General features: G+C 41.7%; 1 protein-coding gene across 1 annotated transcript in view; it reads left to right on the top strand.

The window, feature by feature from the left end:
- Window positions 1–14,221: 14,221 nt before the first annotated feature.
- Window positions 14,222–21,899, top strand: part of LOC128692854 (protein Wnt-9a-like) — a 9,665-nt gene continuing 1,987 nt past the window's right edge. Inside the window, exons 1-5 of the mRNA XM_053782179.2 lie at window positions 14,222–14,706; window positions 15,239–15,323; window positions 15,808–15,982; window positions 17,475–17,658; window positions 21,462–21,648. Coding sequence (XP_053638154.1) covers window positions 14,630–14,706; window positions 15,239–15,323; window positions 15,808–15,982; window positions 17,475–17,658; window positions 21,462–21,648 — 708 coding nt within the window. The 5' untranslated portion in view covers window positions 14,222–14,629. The remainder of the gene's footprint in view (window positions 14,707–15,238; window positions 15,324–15,807; window positions 15,983–17,474; window positions 17,659–21,461; window positions 21,649–21,899) is intronic.

Raw genomic sequence — 21,899 nt, 5'->3', positions numbered from 1 at the left:
TCCTGATGTGGCTGCACAACAGCTTCGGGTCAGTCTTGACTTTCGATGCTATGTCATTTTCATATTGTCGCTGAGCCTCCCTTCTTATCTGTGCATATTCGTTTCTGGCTCTTCGGCTAATCTCTTTATTTTCCTGAGTTCTCTGTCTTCTGTACCTTTTCCATTCTCTAGTACACCTAGTTTTTGCCTCCCTACACCTTTGGGTGAACCAAGGACTCGTTCTGTTCTTCCCATTATTTCTGTTTCCCTTGGGAACAAACCTCTCCTCCGCCTCCTTGCATTTTGTTGCCACATAGTCCATTTTTTGTACTGGTTTTCCTGTCAGTTCCCTCTCCCACCGAATGTCTTGAAGGAAGTTCCTCATGCCTGAGTAGTTCCCCCTGTTGTAGTTTGGTTTTTCCCACCCTATTCCAGCTACTCTCTCCACTTGGAGCTCAACTATGTAGTCGAAGCACAGAAACACATGTGTGTGTGTGTGTGTGTGTGTGTTCTCACCTAGTTGTACTCACCTAGTTGAGGTTGCAGGGGTCGAGTCCAAGCTCTTGGCCCCCGCCTCTTCGCTGTGTGTGTGCGTGTGTGTGTGTGTGTGTGTGTGTGTGGGTGTGTGTGCGTGTGTGTGCGTGTGTGTGTGCGTGTGTGTGTGTGTGTGTGTGTAAGCGCACCTCTGTCCCTGCGGTCACATCTGTAAACACAATATGCAGCTGCAATGTTTTTAAAGCTGCCGCTTCTTCGAAATTAGAAGAGGAAGTTTGGTAAATTCTCATTCTCCTCTGTATCTCTGTCTCTCTGTTTGTGTCTGTCTCTGTCTCTCGGTCTCTCGGTCTCTCTCTCTCTCTCTCTCTCTCTCTCTCTCTCTCACCTTCCACATATCATAATATGCTATATAACCACAGTAAAAATTATTATTATTTCAAGTGCTTTCTTAAACTCTCACATTATCAAGGAATAATAAAAGCAACTATATGTATTTAGGTCGCTGTGCGATCAGTCCCTTGTGCCTCAATGCTCGCGATTAAAATAGTGCAGAGTGAGGCATAAGTTGACAATCCAACTGAATATTAGCTATGAAGATATAAAGGGAATTGGAAGGGGGATTCATAGTCCAATATCCAAATTTCATCAATATTCAACATAATTACTTAACGTTTTAACAAGATTTCTCTTATTAATAAAGTATATTTATCACTGTGTATAATCCTTCTCTTATTCTTTTTATCTAATAATACTTCGTCTTCTTCACAACTTGACAATTCCTGTCTCACTTCTTTGTCACTGCGTACCCTGTCTCCGTGTCTTTGTCATCTACTCTTTTTCTCTTTTCGTCGTCATGACCGAGACCAGGAGCTGTGGCCGGACTTTCTTCAAACAGCCCAAGGTGGCTATCATTCTCTGTGCCGCCTTGGAGTGCAGCAACGACAGATAGACAGACATCCACGCGAGTCATAAATGCGTCCCACCACTGGATGATATAAACACCTCTGATGTGTTTAGGCGTTTAGCCTTCCCCTTAACATTGACCATTTACACAAGAACAACTCCATCAAGGCGGTGGCATCGCATGTCCCGTCATATACTCTTGTCTTTCTTTAGCCTTTTTTTTCATTTAGCAAACTTAAATTCATCGGGAATGTGCAGTTTCCTTGTTTTATATAACAGTTACACAGTGGGAACAGACGCTAGCTAATGTGTCCCTGACATAATCCATCACAGTGTTTCAGCGCCCCCCTTCCCCCGAAGGCCTCGGTCAGATTACCAAAAGCTCCAGCTACGGGTCATCATATGACTAAGACGCAAGTCGGGAAACACTTGTCCTGTTTCCTGACAAAATAGCCTAACCTAACCTAACAAGATGGGTTACATAGTGTTAAAATCTGTCAGAATTAATTGAGAGACTTCGGTACAACAATGATATCGATGAAGGGTTCTTTATCCAGGGAATCTCAGCTATCTCCATGGATTAAGCCTGATTATCTTCTTTTCCCCAGGAGCTGTGCATCTCCTAAGGGGTTTAGCGCTTCCGTGTGGATAGGATTGCAGCGATTCGTCCTCCAGTTCTGAATGATTCCCAGTGTCTTTTATTTTCATTAAACTGATCAAGATTTTTCCTATTCCTTCCTCTTGTATTCCTACTTCTATTCCATTTAATATCTCCAAGGGGTTACCTTGATGCTGGTGGATGATTCCTGATCAAATCTGATGACTTCCCATTCTCAAGGCGCTGAATGACAACCCGCAAACTTCTCAATTTATCCCACATCAGTCACCACTCTAACACCCAACCAATAACCAGCAACCATTAACCAGTAGCCACTACCACCATCCACTATCCAGCAACCTTCCTTCGTTGTAATTACCATTACAATCATCTTATTAATAGCTAATCTCTTGCTGTGACCTCTTGCACTCTCTTCTAACCAACCACTTTCAGCTGTAACTAATACCATCGTCTACTAATACCAACACAAATCTCCCATCAACATAATCACTCAATACCAGTCGCTAACAAACCAGCCACCAACTTTTCCTGCTGTAAATTTGCCAACTTCCACTCCATACGTTCTCCCCACAAATCCTACGATTTCTTTAGCAATCCTTCCCTTCCTACTTTCCACAATACTTACCCACAACTATTCTGAGAGATGGAATTCCTAAGTAATAGGAACTTCAGCGCTGCTGAACTCCCAGCGGAATATTTGACAATATCCTCATTGCCTTAATGAAGTCGCCCAACTCAGACTGACAGATTTCATTACCTGATGCACGAAAGCCATACAGTATGATGGAATGTGACATTATATCCTAGCTAGGTTTTGTCCCCAACATGCAACTATTATAAAGAATAGAATAGCAGCTCAGTACTAAGGTACTGACTTTTGTTTAATAAAAAAAAAATACCTACAGCAGGAAAGTGAGTGGGGAGGAGGGGGAGGTATTGATGCCTAAAAGCGTTCCTAAATACCAGCCTCGGCTCATTGTGGGTACCATCTCCTCACTGATACTCATCGCCAGGTCTTGTGTTTGCCTAAGTAAAATGGATTATCTGTAGGGACAGAAGACAGAGTAGATCGTTCTAGTTATCTTGTACTTAGCGAATTTTGCTTAAAGGGATCGAATCTTAGCTCCTGGCCTTGCCACAGTCCTCCGTACCTTATCTGTTTCATGTATACTGCGTAGACTCGTTTGGATTTTATTATCCCTAACTGGTATCTGTTAGTTTTAATATTTTGGTTTACTCGTCTGTACGTGCCGCTGTATATAAATAATAATAATAATAATAATAATAATAATAATAACAATAATAATAACACTGTGATAATCCAATTCATTACTTCTTCGTCTAGCATAATATTGAAAGATCTTGACACAGACTAATAGTTTATTCGACCTTTCAAAATACTGTATTTAGCTCATTTATGAAACATGTAAGAACATGTTACTCTGAGAAAATACCTAAATTCTTGAACATATATTCATTTTTAGATATTCCCTTATGGAGGACCTATAAGTGGTTGCCATATTTTTGTTTAGTAAAAGGACACAAGTGCAACTAATGTGACATTTATTGTGGCAACGTTTCGCTCTCCAGGAGCTTTATCAAGCTCCTAATGGCTTGATAAAGCTCCTGGAGAGCGAAACGTTGCCACAATAAATGTCACATTAGTTGCACTTGTGTCCTTTTACTTTACATATTGTCGGTAATTCTACCAACTTTATTACATATTTTTGTTATTTTACTTTGTGTTCCTCCAAACTTTTCATTTTTGTTTCGCTCATGATACGAAAACATCTCATCCGATCGGTTTCAAATTATTAACGCTAGACAAGATTTCCGCAATGCCTGGCATCCTGGAATAGCTCCGATAATTTCCAAAAGATTTTGCGGCGTAGCTTTAATTGTTGAAAAATATTGTCATCTATTTCGTTAATGCCGCAGAGAAAAAAATAGGAGTGTGCAGGTGCATATCTGCCAATTTTATTCGCAAAATTGTGTGAAATTTTGACTTCTGTTAAATCACATTATATGCATTTGAATTTACCTATTTTGCATAGATTCAGTATTTAAATTTAGTGTATATTCTTACAAACTAGCCATTGCACTAATTTTTTTTTATATTTAAACATTGGATGCTCTGGTATCCATTCGTGATAATTGAAAAACACCTTTTCTGATCCGCTTCAAATTTTCAACCAGGATTTGTTTTCCTGAAAGCAAAGATCACCTTGTTATTGGGCCCCAAAACTCCAAATTTGCTAATTTTATTAAATAGTGGTGATAATGTTTTCCATATAATAAAGGTCTCAGTGGCCTCAAAATATTAACGCAGATGCAGTTCAGAAAACCGTCACCTTAAAATTTGAAATATGTGTAAATTTGAAATTTCAATGAAAATTCTATATAAAAAAAAAGCGCGAATTAGTTGGATTTAAAGGAATTACTGCAGGATGCCTCTTCTGATGGCTTTCAAACTCTGAAAGTTGAGGAACTTTATTGACAAAGTTTGGCTTTTACACTAAGCTATGTAAATATTAAATTGCTAATTTTACTATATAAATTGGTTTCCATGTAATAACTAGAGAATCACTCTTCTGATCGTCTTCAAACCTTTGGTGTATCTTAATTATAATTATTTTTATATTTAGTGTGGACTTTGCATGGGTCACTTAACCAATTTCACAGAATTTTTATCAAATTTAACTTTCTTAATACACAAAATTAAATATTTTTTCTTAACGAATTGCAAAGTTTTTATTTAAAAAAAAAATTTCTTATTCTATGAGCAAACAGATAAAAGATAATGGATTTTTTTTTACTCCGTATCCTGTTACTAGAAATCCCTTTGAAATTTAGGAGCTGCACAGTAACTACTCACCTACCATCTTACTATGTTTATCTCATTTATTACCTTACTGTCTGCTTAACTACTTACCACCTATATACCACCTTCAACTATCTACCTCTTTACCTACTTATATTAAGTACCCTTAACTCTCTACCTCCTTAGCTTCCTACTTAATAATTTATCCCTTCTTACCGAACCTACCAAACTGACTCACGAAATCGTAATAACACTATTGCAAACAAACCAGGGTACCGGTGGGGTTAGAACCCATGGCAAGTGAGTCGTAGTAAAACTATGGAGGTTAGCATGGGCCATCACTGTGACCACAAATACAAGTATCGTTAGGTATGTGGAGTAAGTAAATGAGTGACAGTAGGAACAACAGATCACCCTTGACCAAGGGTCTACCTATTTACCTACCTCCAGGTAGATAGGTAGGAAGGCAGGTAGGTAGGTAGACCCTGACCAGGAAAACAGCGATATACGAGACTCAGTACTCAAATAAACATCTCTTCAGTGAGAGATAAGTCATGTAAGGTTACGTAGTTTGTGAAAAACGATGGATAAGCTTAATAATGTCTTGACATATTACTTGATCGAGCTTCATGTGAAGCGGTAAAAGCTCGATCCTCCGTTCGCTAATCACGAAAGGGACAAGGTGCCTAGGTGCAGCTTGTGATGTCTGCATCGTTACATTGTCTAGTCTTGACTTTTGATCCCTTCGATTGAGGCGCCTCCTTGCTGGTTATGGGCTTTTGATTCAAGGAATTTGAGCTGCCTTCCACTTCGACCAAAACCTGATTGCCTCCCATTCCTGTAGTGCTATATAACCCTGCGGGTTTAGCGCTTCTTTATGAATAATAATAATATAATTCTTGATCTTGGCTTTGGTGGCGTTGGTGATGATAGAAGTTGCGGGAATTGTGGTTACTGCAATGGGGGATGATGATAGTGATGGCTTTGTGGAATAGTAGCGAGATGATGGTGATTGTGGTAACGTCAGTAATGGTGGTGGTAGGAGTGCTAACTTTGCCGGCATTCCCTTACCCCCTTCCCCATCGCCTTTCTTCCCTTCACGAACCACCACCACCACCACCACCACCACCCCCACCACCATCTCACGAACCCCCACCATTACATCCACCATCACCACCACCAGCAAAAAATCCCACGGTCCACCACCATCTCCACTAACGCCACTTTTCACCACCACCTGCACCCATTTCCCCATCCTACCACTTGCACCTCCCCCAAACAAGGCCACCCAGCCTCTACAAGTACTCCTACGAAACTACCCGTCGTAAACCTAACAAATACAAACACCAAACACATGGCCTCCAAACAAACGATACAAAAGAAAAACCACCATTCACGACAAGTCACAGCTGTACATAACCACCATTCATAACCACGCACAGTTGTACATAATTATTCACAACAATGCACAGCTGTTCATTATAACAGTTCGTAACAATGCACAGCTGTACATAACCACTTATTATTATTATTAAAGATTAGCCGGTATTCTCCCGGCCCGGGCCTTGTCCAAGTGGTGGCCCGGCCTTGGCTCCCTCTTTAGGCAGTGTCTGAGACCTAAGTCTCCCATGGGAGGAGGCACAAGTACCTCCTCATCTTTGGGACCAATTGTCCCTAGGCCTAGCCACAAGCTAGGCCTCTCTGGTCTGCCATCCCCGCCCCAAAGGGGCAAATGGGAATGACAGTCTTATGAGCTAAAGGCTTGGGCTCAGGCACCTACCCTACCCTAGAAGGGTTAGGCATGGTGTCGATCTACATAACCACTCATAAAAATGAACAACTATACTTAATAACATGACGTAACAATGCACAGCTATATGTAATTATACAGAACCATACATAATACATATCTACACATTATCATACACACCGTCTCATGCAGAGCAATACAGACTTTTTTTTTTAGATTTGACCTCGAGGGTCACGTTTAATGAGCAGTGCTACCCATGTGAGTGAATATATCTCCATGATGAGAGTACATTGCAGTGCTACTTATGTGAGTGAATATACCTCCCTGATGACTACATTGCAGCCCAAACAGGTGACACGCCATTAACGAAACCAATTCCTTCCTTGGCTCTTTCAGCACACTGGTATCATTGCCCTTAAATTTAATACAACAATACACTTAATATCTATGATGGGTTAAATTTGTGTGTGATATTCGGCGAAGGAAGTAGACTCGATCCTCCATTTGGTTAGAGTGAGTCTGATACTCTATCTAAATGTACTCATCTAGTTACAATACACATCAATTTACGCATTTGGGGCATTAAGAATCTTACAAAGGGTCCGTGTGAGAAGTGCGATACCGTGGCTGTGTTTACCAGTCTTCAGGCGACGTACGTCTTAATGCACTCAAGACATATCGTAAGATGCCTCCAAGAGACTCACAAGCCGGCAGTCCCCAAGATTCGTACCAGATTCTCTTCTTGTTTCTCTGTTTCAAGTCAGTCTACCTAAAGCTGCGGTACGGTGTATAGATTGACGAGATAGGGACGACTCAATAATAAACTCACTTTGTATTTGTAAAGGTCGAGATTCAGCTCCTGGCCCGGCCTCCTAGACCACTTAGATCGGCATCACTGTCTTCTGGACTCTTAGGTGGTATCATATCTGCTCTTGAAGCTGTGTTTTAAGATTGTCTCACCACTGCCTCATCGAAATTCTTCTTCTTTTCTGCTACGGTGGCCCGTGGCCTGGTGGCAAAAGCTCTCGCTTCACACGGTGAGCAGTCCGAGTTCGATTCCCGGCTGGGGTAGAAACATTGGGCGTTTTTCTTTACACCGCTTGTCTATGTTCACCCGTCAGTAAAAGTTAGTACCTGAGTGTTAGTCGACTTGTGTGGGTCACATCCTCGGACAAAATTGACTTAATTTCCTTGAAATGCTCTGCATAACAAGCGGCTTTCTATGTAGTAGTATGTCATTGATGTCAGCTAGACCTGTATACCTGGTACTCGTCCCTATCTGTCTAATTAATTTCTCCCGAGATTTTGTACTAGTCCTTGTCTTTCTTTCCTCACAGTGAATTCATTTCAGTTTTTGCACTAGCCTAGCTAAAGACCTTTGGCCATTTTTAAGTCTTCACCAGCTGTAGGAGCTATGATGGGGCCGCATACTAAGTGATGGGCCTACATATGTCCTAAGGTTCTGAAGGATTCTTAATTCAAGTTCCTCAGTGCTATGCTGAGTCTAGATAATCTTGCATATGCTGCTGTCGTTAAGGTGTTAATGTGAAAGTCTGGCGATATGCTGGGTGTTATATTCACCCAGGTTCTATTCCGTCCGATATTTGTAGGTTCTCTCTACTCGTGTGTGTGTTCACCTATATGTAGATGGAACGGTGGTCGAGTATTAGCTCCTGGTTCAGCCTTTCAAATTGCCGCTTGCCAGATTCACTCTCTCCTAGCCTCGTGAGCACTATCATACATGCTCTTACCACTGCATAAGGTGCCAGCCTTCTCTGCATCTTGGACAAGGCCACTCCACTTCCTCATCACCCTGAGACTGAAGAAATACTTCCTGACATCCTCGTGCTCCCGAATACCGGTTTTCCTGATGCATAAGCAGCCTATCCCTGCTTACTCTATCAATTTCTCTGTGTATTTCGCATATTGTCATCATGCCTACCCGGGTTCTTCTATCCTGTCATTTGATTCAGTTCCGTTAGCTTCTCCTCGTAGTTCACAATACTTTTATCTGGAACTAGTCTCTTTGCATATTCATGCGAGTTTTAAAGTTTCTTAATTTTTTTTAGGTGTGAGTTCCAAGCCGTTCTTTCATACTCCTAAGCCGGGCGTGACGTATGCTGCTGCTTGAAAAACCCGGAATGATTCTTTGTCGAGTTTTCCGTATGATACTCAGATTTGTCAAGTGGGCATTGTGTGTGTGTGTGTGTGTGTGTGTGTGTGTGTGTGTGTGTGTGTGTGTGTGTGTGTGTGTGTGTGTGTGTGTGTGCATACGTGTGCGCTTCGAGCACAGACCAGTTGGTCTTCCTTGAATTGTAGTCATTTTGTAATGCTTGTTCCAATACCACGTGCATTATGTTCCTGAACACTACAGCAAGGAACAATTTTTATCCGTTTCTAGGGATCTTGTACTAGACAGGAAGCACAAGACTTGTGAAGGGTCACCATATTTAAACTTTTTTCTTTCCGGTAATAGTCTTGGACCGTTCCGTTGGTCGGATTATTCACTGGGAGAAGAGACATCTTCTGTTCTCTCTCACACACTGCTGTCTGAAGAACTTGAAGTTTTCCCCTTATATGTGTTACGATGAACCTCTTAAGAAGCGGTTAGTCTCTTATAAAACTTTGGCATCATAGCGTTTGCGACAGCAGTCTTGTCATGGTTTATCAGCAGCTTTTCACTCTCTTATCCTGTGTCAGTGTTTCGCTAATAATGTAATACTGTATATCTCTCCTTATAGTCTCTGCTTATATGCAGTGTTCACAATAGTGATGTACACTATATTAAAATCTAAATAACGTTTGATTACAATTAGACTAAACTAAATACATGGAAACGAAAAGGATTTTAATTCAATATCATAGATCTGATTTAATTTAGTGTAGAAATTCATTATATGGGTATATCATCTATTCCATATTCTAAGAAACTGCAAGGGAGAGAAGAGGCCTTATATATCAGATAAAAATTTTAATTTGCTACTCCCACTTTCTGCGTTTGTTAATTGTTGGCAGATTATTACGCCTATTACCATTTTTTAATTTGTTAGCGATACAGTAGTCTCAGTACGGTAATGTAGTATGCGTTGTTGTGCGGTTTCAGTGGGTAGTTTTACATATAGTAAAACTGTCTTCACTTCTACGTAAGTCTTCATGTCAAAATCTGCGGATCACTTTGATATGTTTTCATCTATATGTAAAATGCATCACAAACAGAATAACCCAAGAATGGAGCCTTGTGGCATTCCACTCAAAATATTATTCCCGTCGAATTCTGTTCCATTTATGATGTGTCTCTTTTTTCCTATTTCACCTCTTTTTTTTTTTATCCATTCCAGAATTGTGCCAGTAATCCCATCAGCTTGGATTTTCCGGCTCAGTCTTTCATATGGCTCTTTGTCGGATGCTTTGAAAAAAGCCCGTGGTGAAGCATCTCAGCTGGAAAACCCTGGTCAGTGTAACCGGTCACAGTTTCAAGAAACGCGAGCAAGTTAGGTAAGATTATTTTTCGCCATAAAGCCCCAATGTAATATTTTGAATGGATTGTACAGTGTGAGACAGTTAATTTTGGTTCGATGAGAGAGGCTAATTGTTCACTCCGATAGTTGACATTTGATTGCTCAGAGACGGTTGGTGATTGTGCACTGGGGCACTGACGTTTGTGCACTGAAAGACGGTTGATTATTCTTCACTGAAATCAGCGGGTTATTGCGAATGAGGATAACTGTGCACTGAGGAAAACCTGAGTATTACGCAGAGATAATGATTGATTACTGATATACTTAAAGTTGCTACAATGAGATATAGATGACAGTGGTGCACTGTTAGATGTGGTTGACGATTGTTCTCCGAGAGCTAGTTGATGGTTGTGCAGTGAGAAATTGTTGCTTAAATTTTGCACGGACAGTATAAAGATTGTTCACGAATATGGATAATGAATTGGCTGAGAGATGGTTGTTGATTAAGCATGATGATTGTACTGACAAATAATTGATGATTCGTTTCCTGAAATGTCTATAGAGCTGGCAGAAATTAGAGGAAAAGTTTGTAGAGTGATTATTATCGTTCGTGTTCTGACGTGACTGATAGTATGTAACTGTGTAAGCTCTTATTAAACAAAAGCTGAATGCATCAGCAATGTGCTGTTATCCTATTTGATGCGATAGTTACACAGTGGTAATAAAAGCTATTCCTTGTCGTGTTCTGTCACGCAGATGGGATTCAAATCTGTCAGCCTGAGCTGGAAGACTTCAGTGGGGGCAATTAAGATATCGTCAAGCATTTCAGAAAGGGTTCCTCACCTACAGGAGCTCTAAAGGTTTCGTTCGGCGTAGCGGGAGTTACTGTCACTTGGAAATTACCATGACACGAGGGGCAGTATGTACTCTTGTTAGGATACTAGGCGTAGTATGTACTCTTGTAGGGACAAGAGTCACAATATATACTTATATGAGACAAACAGAGACTCTTACATTTGTCATTAAAACATCAGTGAATGATAAAACTCTCAGAAGACATAGAAGAGCAACGCGGAATTCATATTCTGTAGTACTCGATTATTTTATATTTATAACAGACAAGTGTTGCCTAATGCTCAAATGTTTCGGGTATTCTGAAGACAAGCGACAACGATACCCGTGATTGGTCATACATTACGCACATGCGTTACCATTGGCTGCGAGGCGAGGGATCCCTCGTCCAATCAGGCATCAGTTTGCCTCTTGAGGTTTATTATCCGTGAGCGAATTGTGAAGTGTAAGTCGGACGTAAATCGCGACCAGTGATGTGTGTTAGCGTGACCCTTCAGTCAGCTCCTCTCGGCATCTACCAGGCACTAAGACCCTCGTTGTTCCACTGGGACCTACACTGCCTGGGACCAGCACGCTTGCGGTCTCCACAAGCGTGTTTGTCCTGCGACTAGCGGACGAAGGATACAACCTCCAGCTTCACATAAACACTGTGCAAGACTAATCATCATAAGTCAGTGCCTATAAAACAAAAAGTATTATTTACTAGTTTGGATTGAAATGATCTTGTTCATTCGCTTGCACGAAGAGAATTATGCTGTGTGATATTCTGTACTCTGTACTGAAAAATAAATAGCAATCCACACTCCAACATTAAAGTGGATTAAATGCGTGTGTGTGTGAGCTAGATAACATTGTGCTCAGAATCTGTCCAGAGAAGTACCTACGGGCTACTACCTCGGGATTTGCTTTAACAATACATGCAGCTTTTCTCAAAAATGCTCGTGCATTTTTCCGTATCTCGATGCTAAACCGATATCACAGACTGTGCCAGCCCTGCAACTTATATATGACACTGTTGCAACCCAATGCCTAGTATATAACACTGTGGTAGCCCATCGCCTAGTATATGACACCGTGCCAACCCTATGCCTTGTATATGACACCGTGCCAGATTATCGTCCCCTATGTAATCTAACCGATACATATTAACAAAATAACCTCTTAAAAGACAATCACATTATTTTTAAAGAAATGTTATGATTTACTGGTAGCAAATCAACCTGTTCATATGTGCTGTAACATACCTGTGAAAAATTTCGAGAGTTGTGCTTTCGACGCCCGGCCTGAGGTCATATTTCATTACAGACTTCCTTATAACCTGGCTGTTGTTGCCAGCACGTCACCATAGCTATTGTGTATAGCTATTGCAACCTGTCTAATCTGGAACTTTTCAGATAGCTGTCCAGTCTTGCCTTTCAAAAAAAAATCACACTTACAATTTTTAATTTCTATAGAGCAACCATTAAGTTTAAGGAAATATTATTTAAGAAAAATATGTAAATTCGTACAATTAGAACAAGTAAGGGGAGGTGGGACAATGGTTCTGGCGGCCGTGACGTAACCTCTTAACAAATTCGTGAGGAGTGATGCTTCTCTTCTGATGTGTCGACACTGTTCAGTTACGCCACCACTCTTGTCTCTCTGCATCCCGCTCTCACACTCAGCGTGAAAATCAGTCTCTGGTTAACACTCTAATATTAAGTTAACACTAATCTGCTGCCAGTATGTTTTCTTAGAAATTTACTCATTGATAGTAAAATATACGTGTATATGTATGTATGTGGTTAAGTCCTGCGTTCTCTGATACAGAGTTTGCAGGCTCGAGTTCTACTGTGAACGTAGAGATAATGTTTGTAAATAAATTCTCCTGTTTGCGAATTGTTAAGCATTTCAAATCTCTCTCTCTCTCTCTCTCTCTCTCTCTCTCTCTCTCTCTCTCTCTCTCTCTCTCTCTCTCTCTCTCTCTCTCTCTCTCTCTCTCTCTCTCTCTCTCTCTCTCTCCCTCTCTCTCATATATATATATATATATATATATATATATAATATATATATATATGTCGTACCGAATACGTATAACTTGCGATTTTGGCTTAAATAACAACGCTCTTCTTGCCGAATAAAGCAAACAAAAATTTGTGTATACAATAATTTCGCCAAAGTCATTCTGAACCTAACGAAAAAAATATATTTCATTGTGTTTGTTTATTATTAAATTATTGTAAACTAATCTAAAATATATTTAGTTGATTAGGCTAAATTAAATTGAACTTGTCATAATAAGGTTAGGTAAGTTTTCTAAGGCCGTTTTGGTACAAAATCATTAATTTTTACATTAACATAAATGAAAAGAATGTATCTTTAAACGTATAAGAGAAAATTTTATAAAGGACTTAATTTTAAATTAGTTCTTGCTTATTGACCAATTTTACCTATTCGGCAATATATATATATATATATATATATATATATATATATATATATATATATATATATATATATATATATATATTTATTTATTAACACATAGGCCGTTTCCCACTAAGGCAGGGTGGGAAAAACATTCATTTACTCCATCACTGTCTGCCAGAGGCATGTTTACACTACAGTTATAAAACTGCAACATTAACAGTACCGGAACTGTACTTCCCTCCAGCCTTTCCTAGGCCGACCCTTATCCCGCCTTCCCTCCAGTACAGATTTATGCACTCTCGAAGTCATTCTATTTTGTTCCATCCTCTCTACATGTCCAAGCCATCTCAACAACCCCTCTTCAGCACTCTGGATAATACTTTTGGTAATGTTGATAAATTAGACACATGTGCAACACTCGGGTATCTTCAGTGAGGAAACGTTTCGCCACACGAAATGTTTCCTCACTAAAGATACTTAAATTAGATACATGTGCAACACTTATCAGTTTTGGTAATCCCACACCTCCTCCTAATCTCAAACTACGGATTCTCTGCATTATAAATATAAATAAATATATATATATATATATATATATATATATATATATATATATATATATATATATATACACAAGTACATGTACAAGGTATACAGACCTAGCTGACATCAATGACATACTACAATATAGAAAGCCGCTTGTTATGTAGAGCATTTCGGGCAAATTAGGTCAATTTTGTCCCGGGATGCGACCCACACCAGTCAACTAACACCCAGGTACCCATTTTTACTGATGGGTGAACATGGACAACCGGTGTAAGGAAGCACGCCCAATGTTTTCACCTTTGCCGGGAATCGAACCCGAACCCTCGGCGTGTGAAGCGAGAGCTTTGCCACCAGGCCACAGGCCACCAACTGCTATGAAATGTATATCATGGTGTACTCAAATATACTGAGTTCAGGCTTAACAAATTTATCAAGGGCTGTGTTATGTACAGAACAAAACATTTCCGAGGCATTCTGACTTTAAATCTTAGAAAAAATCAAGTGTAATGGTGAGTTTCTTGTGCATAAACCAAGAATTTTTTAATATGAGCAGTGAAAGTTATTGATAATTAACTAATACTTTTGAGAGTGGCAATAAATAAGAGGAAGAGCAGGGAAGTTAAAACACAAATGTAAATGACAACAAAATAACGCGAACTGTAGGAAGGCTAGCAACGAGAATCACGAATTTTGAAGACAGTGTTAACTAAGAGAACTCGAATATGAAGATCTAAATAAGGCAGAGGGATGCAAGAACACTTCAACTCAACACCTGGTCACATTCTGACGTGACGAACATGAAGATGGACGTTAAGACAACCATCGTAGCCTCTCTGCTGCTTCTTTCTGCTCGCAACTCTCACGGCTACTTTGGGTGAGTAGAAGTTTTTCTCTGTATGAAAGAGCTTTCTGCTACATTATCCTAATCTCAACTGTCTAAATAGAATTAAAAGTATCTAGAGACGGTTGTCATTGTGTTTCAGTGCCGTATACGTTGGAGACAAGAGGTTCTACGTGGGAGAGGGTGTGAGGGTGTATAGTGTACGTAGGGATAACTGTGAGAGTGAGTAGTGTACATGGGAGTGACTCTGAGGGTGTGTTGTATACGTGAAGATGGGTGTGAGGCGTATGTGGAGATGGATATGAGGGTGTAGGGTGTACATGGGGATTACCATGAGTGTGTGTGGTGTACGTGGGTGTCCTGAGAGGGATAGATACATCAGGTCCAGAAAGAATAGATACACCAGGTCCAGAGAGTCATAGATACAACAGGACCAGAGAATGACATAAACCAGGTCCGGGGAAACGATAGATACACCAGGTTTTGAGTGTTAAATTTTAGTTTTATTATAATTATAAATTTTGTTTTCTAGTTTTGATATTAACATGTGTTTGTGTGTCGGCAGAGTGTCCAGCAGAAGCAAGGTAGACCGGAGTCTTCTCACAGCCAGCACTCTTACCCTGAACCTCTCCAGCGTAGACCAGCGTACGGTGAGTGGGGGTTAGTGTAACTGGCAGGGAGATGGGAGAGTTGCTCCGTAGGCTCGAAACTAATACTGAATTTTCTGACACAATACAAAAAGTACTAATAAGCAAAACAAGGCTAGACTTAGCAAAGGTCAGAAAAGAAAGTGGTAGTGGTTAATGAAACCTTTCAGAATTAGAGAAATAGTGACAATTGCGATGCTATTTAGTCACTTGTGCTCTCTCCTACTAAACATTCCTAGTTGCTGGGAGTCGTCATTGGTCACGTGAACAAGCTATTTATTAAAAGAATTTGGTCCTCCTTACCATACAGAAGTATTGAAAATTTGAAGACGATTGGACTTGGCGTTCTCTAGTTGTGAGAGGAAAATATATAAAAAAAAGGTAAGGCAACCAGTTAGAGGTCCTGTTTGTTGATACCTAAAGAATAATGAAGTTGAATTATCTTTACCTTTTTTTTTTTCATCCCAAAACCCGCTCCTGGCTGCAGTGTGAGCGTGTAGGCGTGCGTGGGTGGGGTCGGCGAGAATGTGGGCGGTCGGAGGAGGTAGCGAAGGTGCTGGTGGAGGCTGCGTGGTTCGGGGCAAGGCAGTGTCAGCATCTTACCCGCTACGACAGGTGGAACTGCTCTCTCGGCACCACCAGGAGCAGGATCATGAGGAAAGGTGAGCAGAAGCTCTATTATCTTCCCCCCTTTCTCTCACTAATACAAAATCGTTGTTCATCTGCAGCAGCTGTATTTCAGTGTGAGCTGTAATATATTTTGCTAGCAAGCTTTAATAAGTATTTTAATACTCTCTTCCACTCTCCGAATCGTCGTCCAGAGCCTGTAGATAATTCTTTAGTAACTAATACTATCCATGCTACGTAAAAGTTTTGCTGATTACACTGGCCAGGCTCCAAGAGTACCAAGAGTACTCAGACCAGGCTCCAAGAGTACTCAATTCGCATCCTGACTTGTGGATATATTTGAGAACTTTCAACGCATTACCAGTTATTCGAGTTACGTTTCAGTGGGTATGACAGAATTTGTGGAAAATGTATGTACACTTTAATTCCTATTGAAGTAACTTGGGACAAAAAATATGTTCATAATATCCTACTTTATTTCGATAAGCATTAAACTTATCAGTTTTAAAAGTTCACTAGAGATGCGTCAGACCACATTAATATATTCTGAGGTGCATTTCCTTTTGATGTGTATGCAGTGAGAGCAGCAATGCATGTTCAGAGGAGTGTATATGATATACACATCTTTGTTCATATACGGTTATACAATACATCAGTACATCTTGGTTTTTATACATTAGTAAGTTACTTTAATTCCTGTTTTCAGGATTAGTCTTCTTGACTGGTAGTGTACACATGGCAGGCAGTTTTAATGACCCATTGCAAGCACATGTAAGTGTCTCCTGTATCCCTAGAATCCTAACAAGTGAAGGGGAAGTGAAAGGGAGGAAATGCTTTTTTCAACCATGACTTTGACATCAAGTTATTTTCTGGCTCTTAATCGGGTTCGTGGATGATGGATCTTTTTACTGAAAAGACAGATTTAAATTTTTCTTCCCTGGGAGCCTCTGTAAAGGGTTACTAGATTTATTTCAGCCTGCTCTCTTTAGAATTTCTTCCGACATCTTTCAGTACGATTATTTAGGTTTAAAAAAATGTTTTGTGATCAGTACATAGGAAAACCACGTTCTCTTAGGGGATGGGGTGAGGTTTTCGTTTTTTGTTTTTTTGCGTATCAATTTTACATTCTAAACCCAAAGCTTATTTCATAGCCCAACCTTATCTGAAGTATACTGCCACACCCCAGGATGCCACCCACACCAGTCAGCTAACAAGAGGGACAGCAGGTGTAAGGAAACACGCCCAATATGTTCACTTGTACTTCGGATCGAACCCCGGACACTCAATGTGTGAGCTGAGTGTGCTACTAACCGAGCTACAGGTGTATTGCGAATAGCTGATCTTGTTAACGCTGCATATGCTAACCTTCGCATGACTGCTTTTCAGGGCACGCTTCCTTCCCCGATGTGCAACCTGACGGGGGTAAGCGGTCACACTAGGGCGTTCATTTCCAAAAGAAGGATCGAGCGCCCACTTTACAATCATATAATATAATTAATGTTATTACATCTTTCTCCCCTCCGTCAGTGTTCCCGGAGACAGCGTTCCTGCAGGCGATGTCTGCAGCCTCTGTGTCGTATGTGCTGTCTCGCACCTGTGCTCTGGGCCGCCTTACCCACTGTTCTTGTGGCGCCTCCTCCCAGGATGAAGCCGAGACTCTCAGAGCGTGGAGCTACGGCGGCTGTAGCGATGATCTCACTTACGGCAAGAGGTCTGTTTCCTGCAGCACCCTATGTTGTTTATGCTCATCTTTCTTCAGTTGATTCTCACCGTCTTATTTTTTTCTTCATTTGAAGTTAACATAAATCTTTAAAAACGTTGTTTAACCAAGTTTAAGCAAATTAATAAAAAGTAGCCAATACACATCTAAGTTGCGGCAGCGCACCACGAGTGAATATACAAATCTGTACAAGTATCACTAAGGATGTGGCTGTACTATGGGGTTGGTTTCTTCCATTGTTCGTCTCTTTGGGGGTGGTAGGACGTACGTCTCCATGTGGGATAACTATAGTGAAGACTCTTGATACATGACAGTGGAGGAAATTTAATCTGTTCTTTCCTCGGGTGAAAGCCAAATGCCTACCACCTTCCCCGGAAATTATTGGTTGCATTGTAGAGCTTCCTGTAAAGTGGCGTGTTGGCATATATACTTGGAATGAATATGAATATACATTGTGGGATGCGACTAAAAGGCTTTACATTGTTTTATTACACGAGACGTCACGATTTATGTAATATGGAAGCAAACTGGTCACTATATCAGGATGCTGGTAATTATTTAAGCCAATTGAAAATGTCTGAAAAAATGATTTTTTTCAAAATATAATGATGGTGATTTTGGTAGACTGTAGAGCGGTGTTAATGATATACTTCTTCGGAGGCTTCTTACTTTATTGTTAAGTAGTGGTGGGTTACACAGGCTTGTGTGTTTGTGCCCATGGCCCGGGCAGGGCCATGCCACGAGAGAGAGCTGGGAGTACTTGTGTCTCGCTGCTAGGCCGCTGTGTGAGTGAGAGCGAGGCAAGTCTGGGCATACTGAAGTGGCAAGGCCTATAGATGGCAGCACCTGAGTGGCGCGAAATATGAACTAAGCTGGCAGACAGCATGGGCTGTCTGTGCAGACAGTACAGGCTGTCTACATACGCTCGGCCACCTACCGCGTGTCGTCCCGACGCGACAATACTGGTAGTAAAAGAAACTCGGTCTCTCTCTCGTAGGAACAGGGCACAGAACACAAAATAAAAACATATATATACATATGGACATGGAAAAAAAAAACTTCCTACAGGGAGGGAAGAAAAAAACATGTGGGGTGTGCTAAACATCGTGGTCATAGGCAGTGAGCGTCGAAGGGCATCACTGCACGCCTTCCTGCGTCTGGACAGAAACTGCAACACGGGAGACATCGCTGCGGCTGAGCTGTGACGTAACAGGGTACGGTCTCCTCTGGAACGGTGAAGCAGACATCGTAGGAGTCGCTGCAGGTTTTCACTCAACCTGGGGCACGACATGCTGGTGCCCTCGAGTGAGGCGTCGACAAAACTCGGCAACTGGGCAGGACTTCTGGCAAGCGACTCAGGAGGACACTTCTCGACTGGTACTGTCGCTGGGCTATCACTGCCGGCGAGCGTGGAGCGAGTTGTGGAGCGAGTCGTGGCAGAGACGACTGGGCGAAACATCTGGGAGTCGTAACATCATACACCAGACTGCAGTGAGAGAGCTAGCAGTCAAAGTGACATCTTCTTTGTGCAGGCTGCTCACTGAAGCTTGTGACACGAGGCTGACACAGCGCCTGCCGACAGGGCTGGCTGCGGCTTGACGAGTATCATCTCTCGACAGTTGAGTTATAGCAGAGGTTAGTCTAAGCGTCCCCAGACTTGTTTCTCTAAATATAACTGCACTCTGACGGTCTGGAGGTGAAGTGAAACAAATCTCGATGGGAATCGTAGCAGGTACGATTCTGCAGAACAACACGAGCGACGAGCATAAAAGCTTTCTGTACAAGAGGGCTCGTACGCTCAGGGCTGAGAAATCAGCTGTCAACCACTGGTCAGGCGGGTGACTTAGTGGTACAACTCAAGGGTCTGACCACAGACCTCACTGGAAACACGGAAAACTTACAAACACACCGCTGTACATACGGTACAACATGGCTTAACTAACAAATGATGCTTTTCTGCGCATAAAACTGACTAAGACATACTAAAATGTGAGAACACTGACTGAGAGGAATTAACACACGACATATATTTTCTCTCAATCTTCTCGACAATACTGAAATAATTACTAGAAACACTCGATGTGACATCATGTGATGTCAGGCGTGATGACGCGAGGTGACGTCAGCAGCACTGTGACGTCAGCAGACATCTCGAGGTGACGTCAGGCAGACATCGTGAGGTGACGTCAGTAGACATCGTGAGGTGACGTCAGGAGACATCGTGAGGTGACGTCAGGCAGACATCGTGAGGTGACGTCAGCAGACATCGTGAGGTGACGTCAGCAGACATCTCGAGGTGACGTCAGGCAGACATCGTGAGGTGACGTCAGCAGACATCGTGACGTCATGAAGTCGGGCAGCATCGTGGGTGGCGTCGATGTGATGCGGGCAGCAGACCACAGCATGAGGCCTTGGGACATCTGGTAACTCACGTGGCTTTGTAGGTCTACGTGACATCGGCCACACGCACGTGACGTCGTAATCCACGTAGCTTCGAGTGGCCTCGGGCACTCGGATACACAGCACTGGCAATGAATTCATACGAAAAACAGCAGAAAACACAGCAGAGGGAGTGGGCAGTGGTGAGTGGTATATGGTAGGCTAGCGGCGAGGAGCGTGCGTGTGTATGGCAGGGCGGGCATGGGCAAGGTGAGGAACAGCCACTTCCTCTTCCTCCTCCTCCACCCACAAACACGTGGAGAAGCTCACACTGGACGCAGAAATCACCACAAAACTCACCTCTGGCTTGCTGAAACAGCTGTGCTGAGCTGAACAACAACAGCAACATACAAGTGACGCTGAACACGTGACTTGAGAAACAGCGTGGGGTCACTGGGACGCTGTAGCGTGGGGTCACTGTGACGCCACTCACATTTCTCGGAGAATTTCGATAAATTTCGGCTGGATCCTGCTTGTACCTGTGTCTGGATGCTCAAACGTGCAGACACGACATCAGGATAACTCGTTGAGAGACGGATGCTTCTTATGTAGGGTGATGAAGTGAAGATGACTTCATACCTCTCCTTCCTCTCTCCAGGGTAAACACAACGCTGCGAGCACCGCTGTCACCATTTATAATGATGGTGATTTTGGTAGACTGTAGAGCGGTGTTAATGATATACTTCTTCGGAGGCTTCTTACTTTATTGTTAAGTAGTGGTGGGTTACACAGGCTTGTGTGTTTGTGCCCATGGCCCGGGCAGGGCCATGCCACGAGAGAGAGCTGGGAGTACTTGTGTCTCGCTGCTAGGCCGCTGTGTGAGTGAGAGCGAGGCAAGTCTGGGCATACTGAAGTGGCAAGGCCTATAGATGGCAGCACCTGAGTGGCGCGAAATATGAACTAAGCTGGCAGACAGCATGGGCTGTCTGTGCAGACAGTACAGGCTGTCTACAAAAACTGCTAAATAACCAATGGATTCTATTTTCTAATGTTACAAATAAAGCGAAGTTCATGAGAGTAACGATATTTACGCCGCCAGGAGAGTTACACGGGGCCCGTCACAAGTAACCTAAAACTATGAAAATAGATGTATATTATACTCAAACACATCTTTGATACACACATCACTACATACACTACAACACATACCACCATACACAGCAACACATCATTTGCGATACACGTACAACGTTAATCATATACATAGCCGCAAAAATCTCGCCTTTATAACCATTTTATACTCGAGAAGAATAAGAACAGCTATTGTCATTCACTAAGAAAACTATTGTATAACTTAACTTTATAAATCTTACATGAAATCGAGGTAAGATTCTAAAAATATTCACTTTTTTAAGATTTGCAGAAAGGATTTTTTTTGGAGAAAGGCGAAGGCAATCGAGGCGGAAGATCGGGTCAGGGGTCAAGCTGACGCCCACGTCGAAGATCGACCCAAAATACAGATCAGCTGATGACCACCAACCTCCCGATAGCAGAGACTTCAAAACACAAATCGACGCTCACAACGCGCGAACTGGAATCCTGGTAAGGATGCAATGCAAACAAAAAATATTTAGTGTGTGCAAAATTTAGTGCGAGAAAAAATCAACGAACCTCTAAAGAAAATGAAAGATCGTGGACTAAGCAGACCCTGACGTACTTAACAGGATTAATTTAAAAGAGTTCGTGAATTTATTATTTTTCACTAAATTGTATTTAGATCGTTGAACTATAAATTTAACTAGGTATTTAGTGTACCTGTACTGTAGAGTAAGATATATGTTAAATATTTTCGG

The sequence above is a fragment of the Cherax quadricarinatus genome, chromosome 38 (genome assembly GCF_038502225.1).
Source record: "Cherax quadricarinatus isolate ZL_2023a chromosome 38, ASM3850222v1, whole genome shotgun sequence".
NCBI classification, from domain to species: domain Eukaryota; kingdom Metazoa; phylum Arthropoda; class Malacostraca; order Decapoda; family Parastacidae; genus Cherax; species Cherax quadricarinatus.
Note: the sequence above shows the minus strand (reverse complement) of the source record. Positions and strands in the feature narration are given on the sequence as shown.